At 44.5% G+C, this 25,251-nt stretch overlaps 1 protein-coding gene across 1 annotated transcript; it reads left to right on the top strand.

Moving 5' to 3' along the window:
* Positions 1-7,284: 7,284 nt before the first annotated feature.
* Positions 7,285-25,250, top strand: ttc23 (tetratricopeptide repeat domain 23). Its single transcript, XM_042109996.1, has 11 exons — positions 7,285-7,523; positions 7,652-7,817; positions 9,334-9,457; positions 11,305-11,461; positions 11,798-11,923; positions 18,409-18,580; positions 19,478-19,583; positions 20,762-20,889; positions 21,271-21,420; positions 24,617-24,699; positions 24,805-25,250. Exons 1-11 carry the CDS (start codon positions 7,450-7,452, stop codon positions 24,923-24,925), a joined length of 1,407 nt encoding a protein of 468 aa, XP_041965930.1. The 5' UTR covers positions 7,285-7,449; the 3' UTR covers positions 24,926-25,250.
* The last annotated feature ends 1 nt before the right edge of the window (position 25,251 follows it).

Here is a 25,251-nt window from a genome sequence, read left to right as displayed (position 1 = left end):
TTTCCTTTTCCTCTCCTGTTTAAAACAATTCTATACTCAACACAGAACAACTCAGAAAAGTAGACATACGTATATTAAAATGAAGGATAACATACAGTATGTATATATGCAGACATTCCCTGGGAATGCATAAACCCCTCAAATGAGGGGAATAAAAGAAACAATTATTCATAGTCTCAATGACAGTGTCATGGCCCAACAAATGACATAATATCCTAATGATGAAGGAACCGCATGAAGAGAGCAGTAATGAGCAGGGTCACTTCAAGGTGGAAGCAGCACATGAAGCTGACCTCGAACATGGACTCAGAAGGTGAAAGTGGGTGGTGTACAAGTGGATGATTATTACTGTATGTCATAATCAAATAATACCATATCTAATGCTTCCTGCCTGCCTGCCTGCCTGCCTGCCTGGTGGTTGAAGATCATTGGACTTACTATATGTTACTGACAGGGCCTTGTTCTTCCCTAGTAGTGTGTGGAACCAGGGGAATGTGAAAAAGAAAATACAAATAAACAAGATTTGAGATCCATAGAAATAACTATTTCAAAATACTTGGTTATCTGAGGTCTGAATCCTAGTCTGTAACCGATCAGATTATGCACTACTATTACACCTGAACACAAACAAACTAGACAAGTTCAAAAGCTGCAAATGATGCCACAACTCATTAAATTCATTAAATGAATCATGAAAAGTGTGGGAAATACACAAAACTAGCCTTTGGCCTCCATGTCAGACTTCTGAAACCGAGAGAGCAGTCAGGGCGAGGGGGGACTTTCTGAGAGCGTTTCAATCTCACACAAGTGGGGAGACGTGAGATCTTGTGAGCGGGCAGTCTGGTCCATTCACTTTAAGTGGCACGGGGGCCACGACTACTGTATGTGGTGTGGAGAAATGAATTCTGTGAAGCCACTAACAGGGTGGACAACGAATATTTCAATGTGTGTTGCACACTGCACAAGGACCATTGTCTCGGGGAGCTCTGTAACTGAGGCAAAAACTTGATTTTAAGTGGAGGGCGCATTAAGTTTGATATGGATATTGCAACCCACATGATTTTACTGCAGACATGCAATTCAAGTTTGCTGTTTTTGTTTTATTTGTTCAGAGAGGGTGGGAGTGGTGATCTCAGAACATAGTTTGTGAACGTGTCTCTGTGCAACACCTTTTTTTAGTAGTGTGAGTGTGGTGTTGGCACCTTCAACCACGAGTGTTTCATTCTGCGCTCTAAACACACGTAAGGTCACAAGAAGACGCTGAGAAGAGGCTCCTTACAGATGCACTGTTTGCAAAGAAAAGGACCGACAAACAAGGACCGGTGATCAGACAGCTTTCGACCACTGGCAAAAGCAGTGATGACATCTGCAATCAAATCTGAAAAATTCAGATTGATACCAAGACTCTGTGCAAATATAATTTTCGCTTAAGGGACCTGTCCATAAGAGGGTATGGCATTACAGTAAAACATGGTCACACACACATACACACACACACACACACACACTGAAGCTTTCAGAAACACATACACTCCTTATCTTTCTTTCCTTATCTTTCCTCAGTTTTCTGTTTAACACGTGCACACACATACAAGAGCAAACACTAGCCAAACATATCAGGCAGTAGTTAGCCAATCAGTATGTGTGTATGTGGGAGGGGGGGTTAGTCAGTCTAGTATGCAAACACTCTCCCAATGTAAGGTCGCACAGGAAGCCTGACTGAGCACATGTGTGTTGCTCAATGGATTAATTTGGACATGGATCGGTCTGAGTGAGTACCTAGGCAAGACAAAAAGAACACCAATAAATCACACAGCGATCGTTTCCTGGGTCAAGGGTTAAGCCGTAACGGCACATGACATCCTGATGATGATGCCCCCTCTGCTTGGGACTGCAGTCCCTGTGGCTACACCAGTCCAGCACACCTGGGACCAGCCCTGGGAGGAGAAGAGAGCAGATGAGAGGAGAGAGACAGCTCCCCTCTCCAGGACTGTCTGAGAGAGGCCTGCAGCCCTAGGGGGGATGTCTGAGAGAGAGGGAGAGAGAGACAGAGAGGGAGGATGAGAGAAAGAGACAGAGAGAGAGAGAGAGAGAGCGGGAGCTTGTGTCAGCTGCACTTCTGCTGCTGGAGGCCCTCAACAGTGCATAATACACACACACACACACACACTAAGACACACAACAAACACACACACACACACACACATGCATAGGTGCAGACACTCATACAAACACACACAGACACAGACTTGACAGGTTGTTCAGGCCATGCAGATGACTCACTGCTCCTGGACAGGACCAGCAGACCCTAAGGTCCTAGATACAGAGAGTTTCTTCAAACACACACACACACACACACACACACACACACACACACAGAGAGAGAGAGAGAGAGAGAGAGAGAGAGAGAGAGAGAGAAAAAGTGTGAGGGAAAGAAAAGACTTGGTAAATTATGAAAGGGACTACAGTGGAGAGGGCAAGAGAGAGATCAAGTGGAGAGATGTACATACAAGACACAAAGCAGAAGGCAAAAAGCTATGGGTGAATGACACCCTGGCAGCACATGTGTGGCGTTTCTCCCCTACAGAGGCGGGGGGTTGGTGTATTGGTATGTGTGTGTGTGTGTGTGTGTGTGTGTGTGTGTGTGTGTGTGTGTGTTTGTGTGTGTGTGTGTGTGTGTGTGTGTGTGTGTGTGTGTGTGTGTGTGTGTGTGTGTGTGTTTCATAAGTGCTGCTATCAGTGGGGTAGGCGGGGGTTGACTAGAGTGCCGTGCTGCTGATTGGGGCTGCGGCTGCACTGAAGATGCTCTCACTGGTGTGAAAAACACCAGCCGGGCCACATATGTACCATAGCAGGCCCCTGCTCTAGGCCTCTAACAGCTTCTCTCTCTCTCTCTCTCTCTCTCTCTCTCTCTCTGTCTCATTCACTCTTTTTATCCACTTTTCATTCTTCACTTTCTCTCTCTCTCCCTCTGTCACTCTTTCATTCACATCCAGCCCTCTTCCTCACTATTAATTTTTTTCCAAATGTTCCATCCTTTTTAATCTTTCTTTCACTCTCTCTATCGCTACGCACTACACACTACACACAAAGCTCAGTCTGTGTCTGCCACCCTCTCCCCTCCTCTTTTCTACCTCTCTCAAACACACTCTCCCTTTCTTCCGCTCTCTCTTTCGCTCTCACTCTATCTCTATCGCTTTCTCTCTTCCTCTCTATATCTTTCCCTCTCTCTCTATTGCTTTCTCGCTCCCTCTTTGTCTCTTTTCCTCCCTCTCTCTCTCTCTCTCTCTCTCTCTCAGTTGCTCTCTCTCTCCTGCTGGACTGCAGCCTGACATACCAGACCCTGATCGTTAGCGCATATTTTTACCCGCCGTTACTAAATTAGGAAGCCGGGAGAGCGAGGGGGCCGGGGGCGCCTGCCAAGGCTGAAGAGGAAGGGTCTGCCGCGCGCCTCTGCCAACCCTGCCAGGCCATCAAAAGCCTCTCGCCTTTCAGAAATAGAAGCCCGCCAGGGAGCAGGGCCAGAGGCAGGCGAGCGGGCAAGCGGGGCCCAGGACGTCCCAAGACGGCCAAGAAAGCGAGCAAACAAATAAACAAACCGCTTCGCTCGCCTTATTTCATGCCGTGCCAGAGTCAACCGGAAGCTATGAAACCAGAAGGAGCTATACTAAGTCAGCTTGGGTAGCCCTGGCAAACAAGGTGTGCACTGCAACAAGTTTTGCAAAAAATTAATAAAACGGGCTGAACCACACAGTAGCTGTCAGGATGATTGAAACCACACTAAACCTGCTGACTCCTTTCCAGATGGCTGGTGATTCTGGCGCAGGTCGGGCTCTGATCTGACCCTGAGCCGGCATGACCTGGCAGTGTCTCTGTCCCACAGCCGGCTGCTGTCTGGACTCTAGTGACTAATCTCCTTCAGCGGTAGACAGAGAGGTTGTTGAAACACAACCTGCTGTTGTTGCTCAAAGAATCCTGCCCACTGCTGTCAGTGTGACGATGGGCACATTCAAAGGAAGAGCCGTGAGTTTCCATCCCGCACAACCATCCGTCTGAGGCGCTCTACTCGCCAACTGAGGAATCTGATGCAGTAGAAAAGAGTCCATGGCAAATGGCCATGTCAAAGATACACTTTCAGACCACAGGGAGGAACGGTTTGCTGGTCCCACTATGTAAACGGATGTTATGCTACCAACATCAGGGGTAGGGTTAATAATGTGCTATGACACAGGAATGCCTTCCTGGCAGGGAGCACTTAATGCTGTGCACAGGGCACTTTCTTGAAAGACACTCAGGCTGATGAAGATTACAACTCTGCCGCCAGCAAGTCAGACTTCTAGAGCATCGTGTCGCCAAAGTACCCTCACCCTCAAGCGCCAACAGTGGATTTATCACTGCCAAAGCTGGTTGTGCACAGTAACTGTACCATGTGTGGAAAAAACTACACTGAATGCACAACAGCATGACATGACAACAAAACTAGTAACAGATTTGGACTTGAGAACCATCATATGCATATTCTTGCAAAATCCAAAGATCCCTAACCTATTAAAATATGTAGATATCACAGTTAGCTTTCCCACAGCAACACTGAAAGCAAGGTCTCAGCTGCAGTGTGTTTCCCTTATATAATAACCTGACACTAGAGTAGCCAAGAAATCATACAATCTATAGCATGATTCACCCAGGATGCTCCAAAGATCAGAGCATCACTCAAACCAAACAAGTAGACACTGCACAGAGGCTTTCACCATTGTTCAGTGTGTGTTCTTCTTTCTCTCGCTCCACCATCTCTCTTTTTCGTTCCCTCTCCCTTATCTATCTCGGTGCGTGGGAGGTTCATTGCAGTTAAAAATCAATACTTCTTCTCTCAGCGCATGGCTGTGTTCGTCATGAGCTGCTATTCACCCAAGTGAGAGCCCTTGCCATGGAGAGGTCTCTCCACTGACCTTAAAATGATCATACAAACACCCTGAAGGCTTTGAGATGTATGCGTTAGCATTTTAAAGAACTAACAGACAAAACAGCAGACATGAAATAGCAGGAATATATGCATCAAAGTAAGCCATATGGTGCTGTGTTGCATATTTACTATCTGAAATGTACGGTCCTTCAACTACTTTTCTATGTGTCCATTTCAAATTAATGTATTCTAATGAATGCATTCATGCAATAGGTCTACACATATGCTATATCAATTTTTAAACCTATAGCTAATACAATTACAAGTCTTGGCTTACACAGATCATGTGTAGTAGTGTAGTTAAATGGAAGACACATAAAATTCACATTATGTCATGAGTATCGGCATTCACACTAGAGTGGCACAAAGAGGCTCCAGGTCTGATGAGGATCATCCAGGCGCTGCACCACATAAAGACGAGATCTGTCCCCGAGATAGTCGCTACCTGGGGAGGCCCTCTCACCTCCCTGACACACGCAGTCTGTTAGAAGCATGGTAATGAATGGGCCAAGCACGCCAGAGATACAGGCCACTACATCAAATACTTAGCAGGCACAGAAACAGCTGTACTCTCAATTACTCTAAACAATCCATCATTCATCAGTAAATAAGAGTGATTCTGTTCAAAGAGGGTAGCCTAATGTTGAGAGCACAGTGGCAAAAAAGAAGCTAAAATAGTACTTTAGTGCCACCTATTGGTCCCTTGCATGTGTAGAAAAGCGACGTTCCTCAGCGTTGTCAGCCGCCTATACGTTGTGCATATTGGTGGGAAAATATAAAAGACAGCCATATTTATTTTGATGCTGCGTTTCTGTGTGTATAGCCTAGTATTCTGCAGGTCATTTAAAACAATATTTAGAAGCCTGCTATCTGTGAAAAGGGGTGTGCAATGACCTACCTCGTTCACTTTTTGCCATCCTGAGCCAAAAACAATGAGTTGGGACGATAATTGACTGAATCTTTACCCAGCGCCGCCGCCGACAAGCAGCCTCGCAGACACTGCAAAAGGCGGAATTTGGCCAATCCAGCCGGAGAATTACGCAGGCCTTGGGAGCCTGGCAAATTATGATGGATAGAGATTCTTCTAACAAGATTTCCACTTGGCTGGAGAGGGCTTTTATTAAATGTCTCAATTGGAAAATGATGGCCTCTTCCCGACGTCAGATAAATACACTGCGGTCGGTGTGTATTCATGCGACTGGGCCAATTGAGTATAAACTCGTAAAATTCACTCCTACCAGAGAGTAATGGTGTAATAAGTATTGCAAACCCTCCTTCCCCCTAATGCCCTTCGATGATTCCCTCTCAAATAAAGGGTTTATGAGCTGCTAAGTCCATTGAAAGGCAAGCAGTTTTATTCATCTTATTTATGGTTTAAAGCTGTGATTATCCACGTAGCCTTTACATTACTTGAGAGGCTACAGCCTTGTTTAAGGGAAGACTCGGAGGTAAATTAAAAATGACAGGGTATTGCAAGTAGGCTAATCATCACACACATCGTAGGTTACTTCCAGCCATTGGCAAATGTCTGCCGGTTCCATTCCAGTCTCTCATCATTACACATGACGCATGCTAAAAATGAAAAAGTGAAATAGTAATAATAATACTGTTCTATGTTCCTGTGGTAGTTTTGGGACTTTCAAGACTGATTTAAAGACTCATCTTGTCATCTTTCATTTAATTCATGCATTCGCTTCGAGTTATGTACGTTTTATTTATTTGTATGATTCGATATTGTTATTGATATTATCGTATAACTATTAAAAAGTAGGCTTACCAAAGTTTTAAAACCTGTACATTTTATCATGCTAAAATACTATTTTTTATACTATTTTAATTTCCCCTAGGGATCAATAAAGTATCTATCTATCTATCTATCTATCTATCTATCTATCTATCTAATGTTCTGTAGTCGCTTTGGACAAAAGCGTCTGCTGAATAGCCTATTGCCTATAAATAAAACACGCACTTCTATACACTGAGCAAGCAGTTTAGTTGAACTTCATGATGTGGCTATTTATCATTTGTTTTTATACGGCTGTTCTCTCAGAAGTCGATGGGGATTTTGCCATTTCTGTTATATTGCTTTGAATGATAGGGGCGTATCACAATACATTTACAGTAGCCTAACACTTGGTACTGCGCCTTCGTAGTTGCGGGGCGCTATGATTCTTGAACAAGCCCCACAACATGCCGTGGTCATATGACCTAGTCAGATGGAGTAAAAACCGAGGAACCACCAATCGCAGCTTTTGTTGACATTTCTTGGTGTTGGTTACCGTAGAGCCAGAAAGCAAGCACACTTGTAGCAATCACAAAAACATATCTGACTTCTGCAGACATAAGACGTCCGAAATAAAGCCATAGGCCTATAGGGCGGGTTTTTTAATACACCGTATTGGAGATGTTGTTTGTGTTTCATAAGTAATTGAATAATTTGTTCAATCATTTTTACCGTCTGTTCAAATCAACACTTGGGATTTTCAATGAATATATCGCAGTCCAGGAACGCATTCCTATTCAATTCAATGGAAAGCTGTCCGAGTGGCAGAATAGAGTCGTGCGTAATATTATTTCCAGTCTTTCCTTTAGTGTCAGTTTATGTAACGCTTTTCTTTAGTTTTTCTACAGACATTGAACTAACTTTTGGTTAGATTTACACTAACTTTAATCCATATCGTCCTACAGCATTGGCAGCAGTAGCGGGAGCTCTGGAGAATCTCTACGGGGTGAGAGAAGTCTGTCTCTCTCTCTCTCTCAGAGGTCAGTTGACATGGTGTCTTCGGAGATGACACCAGAGCAGAAGTTAGCACAGTGCAACAGCAGAGTGCAAGACTTTGCTGACAGTGAGCAGGTAAGACGGAGTTGCATTGAACGTTTAAATTATGTTGAAATTATACAGACAATAGGCCAGTGGTCCCCAAACTACGGCCCGCCACCTCATTTTAGGTGGCCCCCCAAAACATGTCCGTGGTATATAGGATCCGGCCCGCACGGGAGTACGACATCGTCAAACTATAACCTCCGTAATTTCCCCCATTCATTCTCTATGGCGGGTCTTAACAGTACACATGTAATACTCTTTTTGTCCACTGGCGGTTGTTTTGGCGCTGTTTCGCGTTTGCCATTGAAAACGGAATGAAATGTACAGTAGGCCTACTGTACCTGCAAACAATGTAAGAGGCCTCTGCTGACTGCATCAGTGCTCAAAGTATTCTAAAAGTTTATAAATTAATTGTTAATAACGAACTAACTTCTATTCAAGTCATAATTCTGGAACTTTCTGGTATAATTATTTATATTTTTTATTCACTCGTTCAAATATTCATACAGAGTTCACAAAGTTCTCATCAGGTGAGTGAAAGTTAGAATGGTGGTCATTTCAGATGTTTCTGCCACCACTTCATAAAACTCATAGTTTGAGAACTTTAAATTATTTGTAGGATATTGCTTGTTCACAACTTCAGCTGTGTATGCAAAGTTCAGAGTTCAAAATATACTTTTGGGACTCCCTGCTTATAGTTTTGAGAATGCTATTATTAGTATTATTTCTTACTATTATTAGTATTATTTGAGCTACATTTTACACTGATATGGCAAGGTGGCAATATAAACACAGATAACAATGGTATTAAATTGCAATAGCCTATAGATTAAATGTAATGGAATATTCAACTAATTAGACTGCCTTTGTTCACAGCGCTAAGCTATTTATGGTTACTGATATACTCCGAGTCTCTGGACCTCTCTTAGAGCCAGGCATAGTGAGCTGGCCCTCGGAAGAAAAAGTTTGGGGACCACTGATATAGGCTATAGCCTATAATGTGATTCTGGCTAACTTTATTTACCTTTGGCAAATGTTATTTCTGACTCATCAGTGTAACCTAGGCCTAGCCTACTCTTGATATTGCATATCATCTAGAATGAACACTAGCATTAATTATTATTATTTTATTTTTTTTCCATCAACTTCCTGAATTTTTGGTCAACGATTCCCGGACACTGAAACACCGGGGCACATGAAACTTGGTGGCCATGTAGGCCCACTAGACTTTTACTGGGAAAAAAATAGTTTGGTCCCCGGGGGGGCCACATACCACTTTTCATGTTGGTCTCAAGGGCCCGCATCAACCTAGCCCATAACCTCTCATTTGTGCATCCCCACACACGCACGCACACACATACACACAGGCACACACATACAAGCATACACAAAAGTTGCAAGAGTAGGGGATGGAGACAAATTGACAAGAGTGATTTATTTTCACTGAGAGGATGTACAGGACTGAGGTTTTATAGAGCATATAGCTACATACAGTAACGAGCCAGTATTGAGTGTGTGATTGTGTGCCCTTTCCATCTCTCCTCAGTTTGATGCCTGCATCCAAGAGACAGTGCGGCTTGTAGCCCTCAGCCGACTAGTGTACGGAGATGGGCATTTGAAACAAGCTCAGGCCTATGCTAGACTTGCCAAAGCATACCTAAAGTTTAAAGGTGATCTTTCCACTCATTTTTTGTTACCTAGTCAATTGAATAATTATATGCAACAACAACAGTAAACACACTTCTCTATGTCATGTACCAGTAGTTTGTAAACTTTTTGTCTGGCGGACCCCCAAAAAAGATTTGCCAAGTCTCGCAACCCCCCTCTCTTCAACTGACGAAATGTGTTTTTACTTTGGAAAATGTTGCGGAGGCAGACACCAAAGGCATTAATATCAATGGCAACCTTTGACAATCTGATGTATTATTAACTAGGATAACTCATCCAATGTATAACTGTGGCAAGAAAAGGCTACATGGGGTTCTGTCACTTGTAACCATAAGCATCTTCAAGCTCATCATTGCAAGAGGCAGAGGTTTGAGTTTTTGTAAACAGAACATCTACTTTCGAAGGAACATTATGGAAACACTGTGAATAGGAAGCCTACATCTAGGGCTACTGAATATCCCAGTTTTAAAACATGTCGGTCTGAAAACCTTTAGAAAATTGTATTTAATTTTAATATAAATAGTTTTCAGATTACATTATGTGCTTACATAATTGCAAAGGGTTCTCCAATGTTTTCTTAGTTATAAAATTATATCAGATTAGTAAACAGAATGTGCATTTGGAACATTGGATGAATGGTTGCTTATAATGGGCAATGTAGATATTGAATTAAAGATCAGCCATGTCTTTCTACAACATTCGAGAACCCTTTTGCAATTATGTAAGCACCTAATGTAATCTGAAAACTGCTGCCCTGATTAAAAAAACAATGCAACTGATCTCAGCTGGTATTTTGTCTATAATGGAGTGGAATGGACATTTCTAAGTGACCCCAAACTTTTGACTGGTAGTGTATAATATTTACCAATGATACAACATTGGCATTTTTTCCACTAAATGCCCATATTGTACAATGAGCCACATTGATTTACATGTTCCTACTAGCTACCATACAATTTTAGTCCTTGACTAAAACGTGACTGAAAAAGTGAATGACTGAAAAATGCAACCTCCCCTTGTTTTATCCTCAATATAACTATGCCAAGACCTCAAGTATTGGCACAACATAAATCAAATATTGTATTTAAAGAAAAAAAAAAACGATAATTGATACCAAATAGGTACAAAAAAGTTTATAAACCCCTTAATGTCACTTTTTTTGCACACTTTTCTTTTTCCAAATCTAGTGAGCAGTGAGCCTGCAAGCACAACAAACTTTTAATGGTTTGATATGCTGAGAACATGTTTGGGCTGGCTGTGAATAATACTTTTCAAGAAAGTATTGCCCAAACAAGGCTTCCCAGATAATGCGTTTGTTTTCAGGCTGTAAAACTGAAAGGATATCAAGGGCTGAAAATATGAAGACATAGGCTTTGAACAGAAATGTGAGACAGGCCTTGGTTTTGAAACCCATTCATAATGTAGGTTTGAACATAATCTGAGATGTGCAGACAACAACCTTATCTGATTTGACACGGACGGACCCTTTCATATATTGTTTGTCAGTGCAGCACAAAAAAATGAGTTTGAAGCCATTATTTTATGATCTACATTGTGTTGCTTTAATTTAAACAAGATATTGACGTTGGCTGGCATTTATACTGACATAAGACCAAATCATTCATCATTGACCAAATGTGTGGAGAAAACAAAATCTGCTAAGAAAGTGCTTATAACAGACTATATGGTGTTGTCTATCTATAGGGCTGCATTGTAAATATGGCATATTCAATGCTAATATGTAAAACAAACATACACAACAAACATACGCATACACATAGACTCAAAAGCTTGTACAACATGTGACAGCAGGCCATGTACTATTTTGTGTCTTGTGTGAGTTTCCCAGGATGGGCGGCCCAGGCTGACGAGCATGCCTCCAGGGCCCACTCCCTCCTTCCCCTCTCTGTGCCCTCATCCACCCCCCAGGAGGAGCGGGTTGCCAGGCTACATTGCCTGCTCAGTACCCAACAGACTCAGGGAGGAGCAGCCCTGCTCCTGGGAAAATATCCTTTGGAGCCTTTGAATCAGAACACTGGAGACTAGATCATGCTTTGTGTAGTGACTACATTTACAGATTAGTAATAACTTGAGAGATATTGTTGTATGTCCTCAAATAATTATATAAAAATGTTCTTGCATGCAATAATCAACATCAGATGAAGATTGTGATTTTACTTTACTGAAAGTGTATGCTAATTCGTAATATTAAAACCAACAAGGATAGCCATACAATTCAAGAGGTAGTTAGAGGTAGTTACTAGAAAGTCATACCAGCCTCTTGCAAGAATGAGGTGTCTCATAAGACCAAAATAGCAGGGAGATCCCTTGACTGATTGTACCCTTATGGAAGCTGAGTCCTTCTTCATTAAGGCAGAGGGAATCTTGGGAGAGCTACAGGAGCTCAGCGGAGTCAGTCCAGAGGAAAGCACTAAAACTGAGTTTGAAATTTCCACAAACCTATCCAGGTACAACACAGGTTATACCTACAAATATTTATTTGTGTCTGTGTGTATACCATGTGTGTATGTGTGTGTGTGTGTGTGTGTGTGTGTGTGTGTGTGTGTGTGTGTGTGGGTGTGTGTGGGTGTGCATGGGTGTCTGATCTGATTTTGCTGAGTCATGATACATCACAAAAAGTGAATCACATCCTCATAATACATCGAATGACAGAGAGCACTTCCTGTGTTGTTTACTGGATGTCTCACTGTGAATCACATGCTTTGCTCTATTTATTTCCCCTGACCATGGGGACCATGGCCACGGCCGTATCATGTTCAGGTTCTGCCCCAAATATGTTGGCACATACTCAAGGCGATTTTAAAATATCTGCTCACTGATTAAGACAGCCTTTGCCATTTTATTTAGCATTTACACTGCATCTTTATTAAACTCTGATGCTAAACGGAGACATGTGTTACTGGCAGCGGTCCAACATGCAGCTAATTGCTCAAAGATCCCCCAAGTCCCAAAACTTTTCCATTGTAAACATAGAAAGTGCACTTTTTGGCCTCAAGGGGGAGCCATAGTCTCATAAATAAATAGTTTTCCCCTGTGCCGTGCAGCGGGGCACAGTCAGGCTCACAGGAGGTGGGTGTGGTGCATCATGGATGTCTTGACCCCCCTTCTCTTGATGTTGCATACGTCAGCACAAGAACAAAATGGCTCCTGCTAATGATCCTGACTTGTAAATGCTCCTTCTAGCATGAGGTGGTGAAGACATGAAGCTTTTATCCTGTAGAGATGAGGGCAACCAGGGCTGCCCTCTCAATGCTCTTGGGGGCAGTTCTGTGGGGGTGGGGTAAAGTGGGTGGGGGATGGGGCCAGATGTGCGCAGCTGCAGAGGGGCCGCTGTGGGAGGGGTCTCTACCCGCATCCCTCCTTCCCTCCCTCCCGCTCGTTTGTAGAAGCTCAGTGGAGGAGAAATGCTCCAGCGACCCTTTCACTCTTCGAGCAATTACACATGAGAGCACACACACACACACACACACACAAACACTTAAGAATACATACACACCCAACCCAACCCCCTTCCCTCTGTGAATTTTTCATGAGCTATTTCACCGACTTTACCTTCAGAGGAAGGCTATAGCATCTCTGTTCACTGGAAGATTGTTTAGACCACGGTTCATCAAGGATATGACCGTGGCAGGAGGAAGAGAGTTGAGATTTTTTTTGTCCAGATTGATATCAAAATATCCCATATTCATGCCTTAAAATACAGTGCTGCCCATGACCACATTCACTCATTCCCTTGTGTAAACCCATACTGTGCTACTGTTAAAGGCTTTCCCATAAACTGTGTCAACATATGGTCAACAACTTCATTGATCTGACGTGACAGAAACATGGCAGTGAATGAATGGTCAAAAGGAAGGTTCTGATGTCTTGATGGCACACACACACTCCGGTCAGCATTATTTAATAGCTAGTGCTGGTGCGGTATTGATCCCTGCATGTAAGAGTAGCCCCCTTTCACCTCCCTCAGGGACAGCCTGTCAAAACAAACAGCACTGTGTTTAGAGTGACCACAGTGTTTAGGTGCTGCAGTTACACCAGAAGCTTCACACTCTGGAGTGGATCTGCCGGATCAGGCCCGGATCAGAGCCAGATCTGGGCCAATTTCAGGTACTCTCCTGTTCCATGAGTCAGCTGTTCCCTGGGCTGAAAGCTACTGTGGAAAAGACATCAGGGATCATTTAGGTGATCGTGTCCTGAAGCATCTTTATAGCACTGCAGTACAGTATCAGCTAGTAATACACCAGAAAACGAGAATATGAGACAATCAACATTTTTATATTCATATTGTCTATATTTAGTGAATATTATTTAGAGTGCATATTTTGTCTGTGCATTTGTATATAATCAGTATGTGTGCACTCCCTGTGACACTATTTGTTGCCATGGCTATCTACTTCTATTATGATACCTACATCTATACTTATATCTTCATACTCTATTCATGGCAGTGACGTACAGTGATGAATGAGTTGCCTGTGAAGGGGAAATCCATTGTTGGATATTGATACATCTAGGCAGCATACCTTAGTTGTTTTTGCCACCCTGCACACAAACATAGTTTGTTTACTCGCTGTCTGAAATTGAAAAAATGTGCAGAGTTGGCGCGGGGGCGAGAGCTTGCTAAATCTCTTTTGTTGAAGAGTGGCTATGAAGTTGGCTTTGGCCGAAGCGAGCGAGCCAGTGGCTCTTGCAATCAACACAGAGCTTGACCACAGAGAATGTCCACTCGAAATCTGCCAACAAAGGAAGCGGTAGAGTGCATTTTCAGGTCCAGATGGAGCTCTTCCACATCGGACTTCCATGTAGAGCTATGCACTGAATGCAACACATAAGCAGTTATATGGAGCATTCATTCCATTGTATGTGTGCATGCATGTGCATGTGTGTAAGAGAGAGAGAGGGACACTGTGTGGATGGGGGTGTGGGGTGGATGTGGGTGAATCCATGTCAGATGTTGGAGGTGTTTTGGTTGACAGGAACAAAGGGTTATGTCATCTCCCTTTAACAGCATTCCACATTCCATCTGTATGACCGATGTGAGAAGGATCTGTATTATATCAATTTAAATGCATGATGTGTGCCTTCTACCGACGTGGGTGTGTGTGTGTGTGTGTGTGTGTGTGTAATCCTTCATACACTGAAGTCTCTCTCAAGCCTCACAGTCTTGCACTATTGCATGTGTCTTTTGTGTGCACAGTCTTTTCTTGCTTTGTTTCAGTAGGCTGATATGTTCCACAGTCAAGTTGTTTTTTTGGCACTCTTCTCCAAAGGGAAGGTTATGTCATGCTCCCATTTCTGAATGATGTCATTGTACCACCTGGAGAGGACTACAGGCAAGGAATGGTACACAATGAACATCAAAAGACAACAGACAATAGTGGCATTCAGTTCATCCCATCCAGAGATCCATCAACATAAGTCTTGACTTTCCATGTTTAAAGGTCAAAACGGTGGTATTTTCCCCATGGCTCCGTCTCTGTTTTCCCCTGTTTTGCTTGGCTACGCTGCTCTATGCCTGACTGTGTTGACTTGTGTGCCTCACTGTACCGCGCGTCAGCCTCGGTCTGGTACCCATTACTAAGCAGCGGCCCTTGTGGGCTGCTTGGCAGGTCGTCTTTAAAATCCCTAATTAGATCACGTCTCCGGGCTCGGGACAGCCAATTCGATTTCTGCATCCGATTACATTTCTCCTCCTTAAAGAGAGGGAGTGGGACAGGGTGAGGCAGGCAGATGAGGGAGAGCAGCCCCCGGTGTGGTGTGTGTGTGTGTGGTGTTTGTGTGTGTGTGGTGTGTTGTGGCTGTGTGTGTAGGTCTGTTTGCTAGCATCCACGGTGACGGTGTTGTGGGGTGGTGGGGGCTCAGTGAGCTGCCCTAAAAAGGATGGAGATGGAAGTGGAGGCCCCTTTTGGTTTGTGGGAATTTTAGATTGAAGGGGTGGAGTAGCTCTCTGCCTCTGTCTCGGGGATTTTCCAGCTTACATAAAAGCTGTTTGTCTAAAACGGCCATGAATCAAAAACAGATAGAAACAAACACACACACATACACACACATACATACACACACACACACATACACACACACACACCTTAGGAGCTCTCCTGTCTGCTTAGCAAACATCTGCTTTAGAGAGCCACTGTCCCACCCGGGGGACTTGTAGGCCTACTGATTGCTGGCATTAATGTCCATGCTTTCATGTGATTAAGATTTTCTGTTGGTCTCACTGAGAAACTTTGAATGTGATTATGAGGTGGAGAGAGACTAAGGAAAGGCAGAAGGCATTAATGAGTTGTTATGGCCAGTGCAAATAGTGGCTCACCATAAGTCCTTGACATTCAGGTTGGTAATGACTGAAGTGCTGCTGTTCCCAGACTGTGGACTCACATTGTGTGTGTGTGTGTGTGTGTGTGTGTGTGTGTGTGTGTGTGTGTGTGTGTGTGTGTGTGTGTGTGTGTGTGTGTGTGTGTTCAGGCAGAAATTTGATTTGGAGTCCATTAGTGTTTATGAATGCTGCAGGGAGGGGATCATTCTGTTGGCAGTGCAGTCTAATGGAGGCAGTAGGCAGGATATGCTCAGGATGGTGATGTCACGGTCTGTGTGTGTGTGTGTGTGTGTTTGTGTGTGTGTGTGTAGTGCACTGGGCCCACGCCGGTGAGATCTGGAGATGGAAGCAGACTGAAAACTCTTTGTTCTCTGTTCTACTGCTTGCATTGTGTTTAAATGTGTGTGTGTGTGTGTGTGTGTGTGTGTGTGTATGTGTGCGTGTGCGTGTGTGTGTGCGTGTGTGTGTGTGTGTGTGTGTGTGTGTGTGTGTGTGTGTGTGTGTGTGTGTGTTTGTTTGTGTGTGTGTGTTAGTGAGTGAACGCCTGTGCCAAAGTGTGTGTTTGAGAGAAACAGTCTGTGTGCCTCTTTTATGTGAGAAAAAACATTGTGAGTGTCTGCATGTGCCTTCCAAGCAACACCCAATTAGCTAACTAGTAACTACTCTTCAAATCACAATCACAATTCACTCCTACAAATCACTGCCTCATGCCCCTAATCCAATCCCTGTTTTTGTTCTCACGTCTGACACTGCACAGAATCAGTGCTGTCTTACAGTATGTCGCCTTATTTACTCCTTGTAGCCTGTTGTGGTTGATTAGTGTGTGTATACACAAGCATTGAGCTGATTTTCATCAACAACATCTCCCAAATGAGGTGTCGGACAGCAGGCTGTCCTTTGCCGGGCACTTAGCCGCCGAGGCGTGGGCTCCCCCCCCCCACTGGGCCTGAAGCCTGCGTCTTAAGCCTAATAAAGTCATGTGGAGCTGTCTTTAGTGGAGTGCTGCTTGCTGCTCGCTCCAGGGGCCTTGTGTTACGGCTGCATCGCACGTGTTTGGCTGCAGCCGCCGGTTTATATTCCAAACACAGCACACCCACTGTAGTCTTCCCGAACTATGTTTATTTTAATAAACCTGAAGTGCTCTTCTTTGGTATTAAAAAGGGTATTCATAATGTATGTATGTAACTTTAAAAATGCAATATATTGCCTAAGCTAACTAAACACTGGTCATTTTTGGCTGAGCAGAGTTAAAAGAAAAAGGTGTAACCATCAGGTCTAGCAAAGTGTTTTTATGGCATATCCATGTGAAGCCATTCCAATCCTATCCAGGGAGATGGCCTGGCTCAACTGAGATGAGGGAAACAGAGAGGAAATACTTTCTTTTATGCAGGAGTTCACTAGCAAAGCCTCTGGTTGCATCATGGCACTTCTGCCAGCTCCTATTTTTCTGTGTGCTCCCCAGAGCAAGGCCCCATGCTGAACTTGTACTCTTCTGCCAGCCTAAGCCCTGCTCTCAATAAGCATCCAGTGCAAGGGTGAAGAGTAAGCGTGAGGCAGGTCAGATAGGTACTGTCTTGGACTGGCTGTGTCCCGTCTCCCTTCCTTAGGATGAGAGACTCTGTCTGGGTCACTGCCATCTTCAGCTCGCCTCTTAGGGGTTTAGTTTAAAGTGTTCATAAAGTAAATAGTGTCACGAGACCACACTAGTAAAATTCAGTTCAGGTGATTTTGTGTATGAATTGAAGAGGAGCTCCTATAATAAGTATGCATTTTGTTTGAGCTTTTTGCCGATCCGAACATGTTTTTGAATGGTTTCTCTAATATAGAAATGCTAAGTGTGTTAGGAAGTCATAGCCTGGCAACAAGCTACAAGCAACAAGTAAATTATGTGCTGTCCAGACCAGAGTCCCTAACCTATGTGATTATGTGGCAGTCTAGTACGATCTAATAGTGAGGACACCAGCTTACTTTCAGGTCCTGGACCAGCCCGTGCATTGTCCCCTCGAGGATGGTCAGCCTACGCATTGTCCCCCTCGAGGACGAACAGCCTACGCATTGTCCCCCTTGAGGACAGTCAGCCCGTGCGCGACATTCCTCTCTCGTACTGCCAACGTTTAGAAATGTGGAGAAAACACCAAATTAAACACCAGAAAAATGAAAATGGGCCCAAGCGCATAGTGAATCCAAAAAGGTCAAATCCAACAGAAGGGTCTAGGGCTGAAACACAAGGGTAGTTCCATGAGCAGGCCTGGCCAACCATGCCAGACCAAGTCCTCCGTTCTCCGTTCGCTTCTTCATGACTTTAAATAGCTAGTCCGTACCTACCAGGTGAAAGAAGCAAGATGGTGCCCCCTTGTGTGTTTGTGAAAGTCTACTATCTAACTGAGTGCAAGGCACAGGCAGTAGGCACATCTTAACAAGTGTGTGTTTGTGTGTATGTGTGTGTGTGTGTCTCTCTCTCTCTGTGTGTGTGTGTGTGTGTGTGTGTGTGTGTGTGTGTGTGTGTGTGTGTGTTTGTGTGTGTGTGTACCTGTGTGTGGGGGGGTGGGGCCCTGTGTGTGTGTGTGTGTCTGTGTGTGTGTGTGTGTCTCTGTGTGTGTTCCTGTGTTCCAGGGTGTACCAGCGCCAAGGCCGGTCAGGGGAGGCTCTGGCCCAGTGTCAGAGGGCTCTGGAGCTGCAGGAGGAGATGGGTGAAGCTGGCAGGAGCTGCTCCATCCACAGAGACATGGCCGCCATAGAGCAGGCCAGGGGAAGACTGGACAAAGCCATCGAGCATCTCCTTCAGGCAAGAGAAACAATCATCTACATTCAGCACAGTTCACATGAGGGCTCCTTTATGCTCATTGAAAAGATTCTGAATGGGCTTTCAGAGTTCCTAGAAATTGGTTTTCTGGAAAGCATTTCCTTCTCCTCCACCTTTTTTGATCGACTCTCTTTTGTAAATTTTTTGAAACAAGATTACAACTGCTGAATAATTGGAAAAAAAAATCTATCACAAAAAATCCATGATCAGAGAATTCTACATATCGACCTCTGAGGGTTATGAATCAGTTTGGTTTCAGAGGTCGTAATGCAGGGAGTTTGTTAACTGAAGAGAGTTTGGTTCTGAGAGGGCAGTGAAAGTCAGACATGGAAGGGTTATGTGTGTATGTGTGTATCATACGAGATCTTCTGGAGTTCTATAGACTCCTGAGACTCTCATTACACAGCATACTGAATGTCTTTTCATTGCTTTATGGATTGTGCCCCCTGTGAGATGCTGAGAGGAAACCCATTCCCTGCCTGCACCATGTGTTAGGCTTGTTAGGTCATCAGTACTCCCACCCAGCGCTGAGGGGTGGGCTATATGATCTGTCTCCATTTCAAGGCTCTCTCTCCTCTCCCACTCTCACATTTTCACACTATTTTTCTTCATTTTTTTTCTTTCTTTATTTCTTCACACTACCACACCCCCTCCCCATACTCCTCCATCTCTTCTACTCTCTATTCTCTCTCTTTCTCTCTCTGTTTTTCTATTTCTTCTCGCTTTTCTCTCTTCATCACCCTCCCTCCCTCCCTCTCTCTCTCTCTCCCTCTCTCCCTCTCTCGCTCCCTCTCTCTCTGCCTCTCCCTTTCTCCCTCCCTCCCTCTCTCTCTCTCTCCCTCTCTCCCTCTCTCTCTCCCTCTCTCTCTCTCTCTGCAGGCTCATGCCATTGCCCTGAGTCAGAGCCCTGAGGGGATGGAGGGGGCACATGTTGCCCACAGTCTGGCTCTGGCCTACTCCAGTGCAGCAGAACCCCACCACAATGGTAACTCCACTTTCACTACTCAGCCTCTGTGGGGCCCATGAGTGAACGTGTGTGTGTGTGTGTGTGTGTGTGTGTGTGTGTGTGTGTGTGTGTGTGTGTGTGTGTGTGTGTGTGTGTGTGTGTGTGTGTGTGTGCGTGTGTGTGAGAGAGAGAGAGAGAGAGAGAGAGAGAGAGAGAGAGAGAGAGAGTTTGGATAGATTGAGATCAGTGCACTCAGTAGTCAAGTAGGTGACTGGCAAGTGAATGGGGATGACCCACCACAACCCATCAACATACTTCTGAGCTACTGGACTACTAGATGTAGCATATATGGATGGGGGAAATCCAAGGGGCAAGGAGGATGAGGACACTTCTTATATTAGAGGGCCAAGGAAGAACAGTCTCACTTTAGTAACCAAGAACATTGGCAATCAGACCTCACCACAGATTTCCCAGAGTCCTGATGCATTCTTTACAGATCGAGCATTGCAAAGAGGCCCAAGCCATTTAATTATTAGGTAAAGAAGTAAATCAGAACAAAACAAGTGAGATAAAAATCTTGTCACCCAGAGAGAAGAAATACTCTTTTCTGATTGGCTGGCAGGGTGGCTTTTAATTCTGAATAACGGGACACTTATGAAGTATATCTGGTAAAAAAAGGTTAATCGCCGTTCCATATCAATGCTTATGAATGGTATCTATAACAACGATAGTAGGGCGACGGTTGAGCCTGGAGGCAGGCTTTGCAACAATGGAATCAACTGTAAACGAGCTTACTGTCCATGCTATCGCTGTTATAGGGTCAACGAAAGTTGTACAACAAGCTGAACTAGTGAGCTTCTTTTTAAACGGAACCGCGTGTTTCCTTTACTTTATAGTGGCAACCGGGTGATAAGCGGGATAACGGCCTTCGAGGTGTGTCCAGTTATACGGAATTAATGGACTCGGGCGGAGGCAACTCCCCTCCGCTGCGCATCAGGGAGTTCTTTGCCCCTCGCCCTCGTCCATTAATTTTGTATAACAGGACACCTCGGCGGCCGTTATCCCTTACATACTGTACAATGGAATGTTCTCAATCCGATATTTGACTGTACTAAATGTGCTATTAAGTGATGATAGATTTGCAGCCTTTCAAATCAATTTGCAGCCCCTCAATTCAAAGTCTGTGTGTGTGTGTGTGTGTGTGCGTGCATGCTCAGATTCTGCTGCACATTACTTTGAGGAGAGTCTGAGTGTGTACAGGAGTGTGACAGGCCCAGAGGATGCCACAACGCTGACCGTGCTGGATGACTACTGCCGCTTCCTCCTGCAAACTGGCCAACAGGAGGTTTGCTTGCTCGCTCTGTTTATTTACCATTCATTTGTGCACAGGCAAACAAACCACTGTCATATTTGCCACCTGTGTTGTTGTTGGGTAATTGTGCTACATCAAGGCCCAAGTCCATAATCTCAGGTATGGAAGCCAGTCATCCTAGCAAAGCTATGGCTGACAAGTACGCAAGTGTGCCCCATGTGGCTTTGGGTTGAGGAGTCCTATCTTCCACTCTCTGACAGTAAAGCTTTCTGAAGTAAGTGCCAGCCAGTCCTACATAATGTCTATATCCTGGTTTAGAATTTGTACTGGGTAGCATAGAGGTAAACAAAGAGCAACTCTGAAAAGGAAATCAGTGTGACTTTTTCTAACTCTGCTCTCCAACTGTGTGTGCAGAGGAGTGTGGCGTTGCAGCGCGAGTCACTGGCCTTGAAGAGGAGCGCCTTCGGTGACCTGAGCACTGAGGTGGCTGAGACACTGCAGCTGATTGGTGGAGTGGAGATGACTCAGGGACAGATGAAACAGGCCCATAAAACCATGAGCAAGGTAAACCCAGAGCCTAGTCATGCAGCGGGGATTCTGGGATGGATGTAACCGGTCCAAAGAACTATGAGCAAGGTAAATCCAGAGCCTAGTAGTCATGCAGCAGGGGGATTCTGGGATGGATGTAACCGGTCCAAAGAACTATGAGCAAGGTAAATCCAGAGCCTAGTCATGCAGCAGGGGTTTCTGGGATAGATCCAGCCCGAGTGTGGTTTTGGGGATAAATCTAATCCAGTCAACTCCTGACAATCCAGTCAACTCCTGTCATCAAGTCCAAATTGCTACGGCATTATAATGATGTGTATGTCTAGAATATAAGGTCTGTTCAATAGCACAGGTAGTAGGTGTGATGGTGGAACACTTAGGTTGTACAGTTCAATCAGTGTCATTGTGTTGTCAGTGTCACAGCGAATTATTTACATGAATGTATAGTAGCTCTTAAAAGGACATTAGCATATATGATTCTGATGTAACTCCTTCAGGACGAGGAACCATACAGGTACTGTATTGTATTGTTTATAAGAAGCCAATTAACACAAGTCGTTATATGTAGCCATACTACATTTAGTCACTACTTCCATAAGCAACTAAACCTGTCCTGATGAGATATTTAATGAGATTCCATGTGGTATCTTATGCAGTAACATGTCACCACATTTTCCACCTTTGCCATATAATGGCATGCAATGGAAAATAAAAACTTTAGGAGAAAATAAATCACAAGCAGTTTGAATGCCTTATGGTAATGTACCCGGAGATTACTCCTTCAGCAGGGTGTCCCCATGTCTACGTGTACATGATCATTCGTTGTCAGCGTCACATATGCAAGGCTCTCACTGCTGTTCTGCAATTTTAGAAGCTCACTCTAAAGGCCAGGAGTCAGTGGGGAGCGGCACACCCAAAATGAATAAACCGGCCAGAGGTGGAAATCTCTAGCATGTGTAAAGCCGTCAGATTAAGGCCCTTGCAAATATACAGTGCGCAAAAGAGGCACTGTCATTGTAATGGAGCTGCTATTTTCACCAGAGTCTCTGAGGCCCAGGGCTGTGAGAGCTACAGGCTAATCTTGGATGAAGGCTGGAGGCAGGGGAAACACTCCCTATAGCGAAAAATGTCACACAGTGTGACATTGTGCTCTCTCTGTTTTTGGACGATCGCAGACAGATGGGTCCCTGGAGGGTTTTTTGACAGAGTTGGGAACATTGCTGACTCCAATGCAGTCTGTTGCAGAGGGCAACGACCCCAATTACGGCAGCATTCCACCAGGTCCTTGTAAGGAAATGCAAGTATTCTAGAATGTGTCTTGCTATGTTCGCCATTGAAGGAGCTCTTCATTGACTGAGAATGTGAAACAAGGGTTGCAAAATAGCTGTGTGTGAGATACCAAGGAATGCATTAGCCTCAGCCCTATAAAAATACAACCTTCTCCCCACCTGTTAAGGAAGACTAACCAACTCACTATGCTTCAGTCGTCAGTGCCAGAATATGCAGTGTGATAAAGTGACATTTAGAGGGTCTTTCCCACTGCGTCTGTATTTCCGCACTGAAAAACACTCCAAAATAGCACAAGCATAGTGGTCTTCCTGGTTGCTAGTGCTAACATGCCTGTAAGTGAAGGAGTCCTGTTGCTATGTTGCTTTGTTGTTGTAACTAGGCGCAGAAGGATCCAAGAACCCCAGCATGAATCACCGGGCCCATGTTCTCTGCTTCTCTCTAGGCCACTAACCTTTCAATAGCGTCCCTGACAGATAACACCATGATATCATGTTCTTTCTGCCGTAATCATGACAACAGCTGGGCTATAGAAAGGGCAACAAACCTCCCGATTTAGAAATCTGGACCGAACCCAAGTAGCCTGGGTGTTCCCATGCTGCCTTGCGCGCGATTTGATTCACGCTGCTAAGGCAGCCTGGAGACCATGGAGCAAATTTTCGCCTGAGATAGGGAACCAATCACAGAACAGGGGGGAAAGCAAGACGATGATGAGCTATGCACAGACGCATTTGATAGACATCCGTGGCACCCAATAAACGGATCTGGGCATTTTTTTCAAATACGAGAAAATGAACGTTTGGTTCCCAGACCACGTCTCATTGAGAAGTGCTGGCGCTAGCCAGGCTAGAACCCAAGAGATAGTGGGAATAATGAGGGTCCTGTCACAAGAAGAAAAGGCATGAAGGTGCTTGATATCCCTGTTGCTGGACATAATGCGTCATTTCCTAAAGGCTCTACTCAACTCTGTGGAAACGCACTACGGTTCTATGCGCTGTGGTGAGATCCTTCATAAACTCTCACCAGTGCAGAGAAACACGCACGAGTGCATGTGAAAGACACACTCACATTTGACATTTACCACCCTCTTCCTGCTGAAAACATACTCCCATTGCATCAATCTTAAAAGCCAGGGAAGCTGGGGAAAATGACAACCACCTTTTCCATCAAAAACGAGGGGGGGGGGGGGGAGGGGGGTTCTACAGTTAACATTATGGAAACAGTGAACACAGAATTTTTTCCCTGGACCTTTGAAAGGGCCTGTCAGTCCAGTGGTTGTGGAAATATTGGGTAATCTTTGTCTCTGCTGTTATGCAACACTTGGCGGCGGCTGTAATTTTTGAGTCCCCAGAGGCCATAGTTGTATTCTGTTTCAGAGAATGAGCAAGGCCTGCCGGAGGACATGCACTGGAGTTGTAAGTCAGATTTAGCTGTGGTCAGGCAACAAGAGCCTGCAGGGTAACAAAAATACACACAGCTTGATTGTTTATTGTTGTGTCATTACGAATGACAGATCACAATGGCAGCTACACTTGGCTGGCAGCCATCGTTGTTTGGACCTCTTAAATCAAATCTGGAGGCTAGCTTGCCAATACTCTCCCCGAGAGTGATGTTGTTATCAGAGCTGTAAGATTCACGAGAGAGAGAGAGAGAGAGAGAGAGAGAGAGAGAGAGAGAGAGAGGGAAGGATATCTGTGAGTATGAAGTGTTTTCTCTATCTTAAGGAGGTGGTCTGGACATGGTAATGGGTGCATGCATCAGTGAAAGAGAAACTCCTGCTGTGTGATAGTCTCTTCACTATGTAAAGTCTGCCCTTTGACTAAAAAGATTGTATGAAGTGGCTTCAAGTTGATTATTTTCCAAACCACACAGTGTACAATAGATGACTAACCTTCAACCCTAAATGGTTCTGTTTTCGTTTTGTCAGTGTCTTGAGGTACAGATTGCACTGTTTGGACCTCGGCATAAGAAGACCAGAGCTACTCAAAGAACTGTGAATATGCTGTCTCAGTAAGCAAATAGCTTTACTTTCAGTTCACATAGTGTATGAATTGTTTGAAGTATAACATGAAACATATTGCTCACAATCTGCTTTTTATTTGTCACATATTCCAGGGTGCCAGAGGTTTCTGCAGTGCATAGAAGAGAGGGCAGCCTACAGACAAGGCCTCCATTTTGTGCAGTTGTGCCATCCCCCACAGCGAAAGGGATAAATACCAACATGTCAGACCCTTAGCAGTTCTGCCTGTTGGGACAATCTGGATGAATGGACCCCAAGCTGTCACAGGGACAGCAATCCTTGTCCTCTGATGCCACTAGAAATTAAGGCCGTTGGAACACGGCCAAGTAATACCTCGGACGGAGCTACACAATCTTGCCTGCCTCTTTGTTCAGTCTTTCAGGGGCATTTTGTTTAACTGTTGGTTAGGCAACCGCAACAGCGCTACTATGAATTTGAGGTGGCAGCAATCTCTAATGTGTGTACAGTGAGTCTTTTTCTCATGCATGCCATTATTTTTTTTTTTTTAAAGTACTCCAAAATAAAGGACACAGACTCTTGAA

Source organism: Alosa sapidissima, chromosome 11 (assembly GCF_018492685.1).
Source record: "Alosa sapidissima isolate fAloSap1 chromosome 11, fAloSap1.pri, whole genome shotgun sequence".
Classification (NCBI taxonomy): Eukaryota; Metazoa; Chordata; class Actinopteri; order Clupeiformes; family Clupeidae; genus Alosa; species Alosa sapidissima.
The sequence above is the reverse complement of the archived record's forward strand: the minus strand, read 5'-3'. Positions and strand labels throughout refer to the sequence as shown.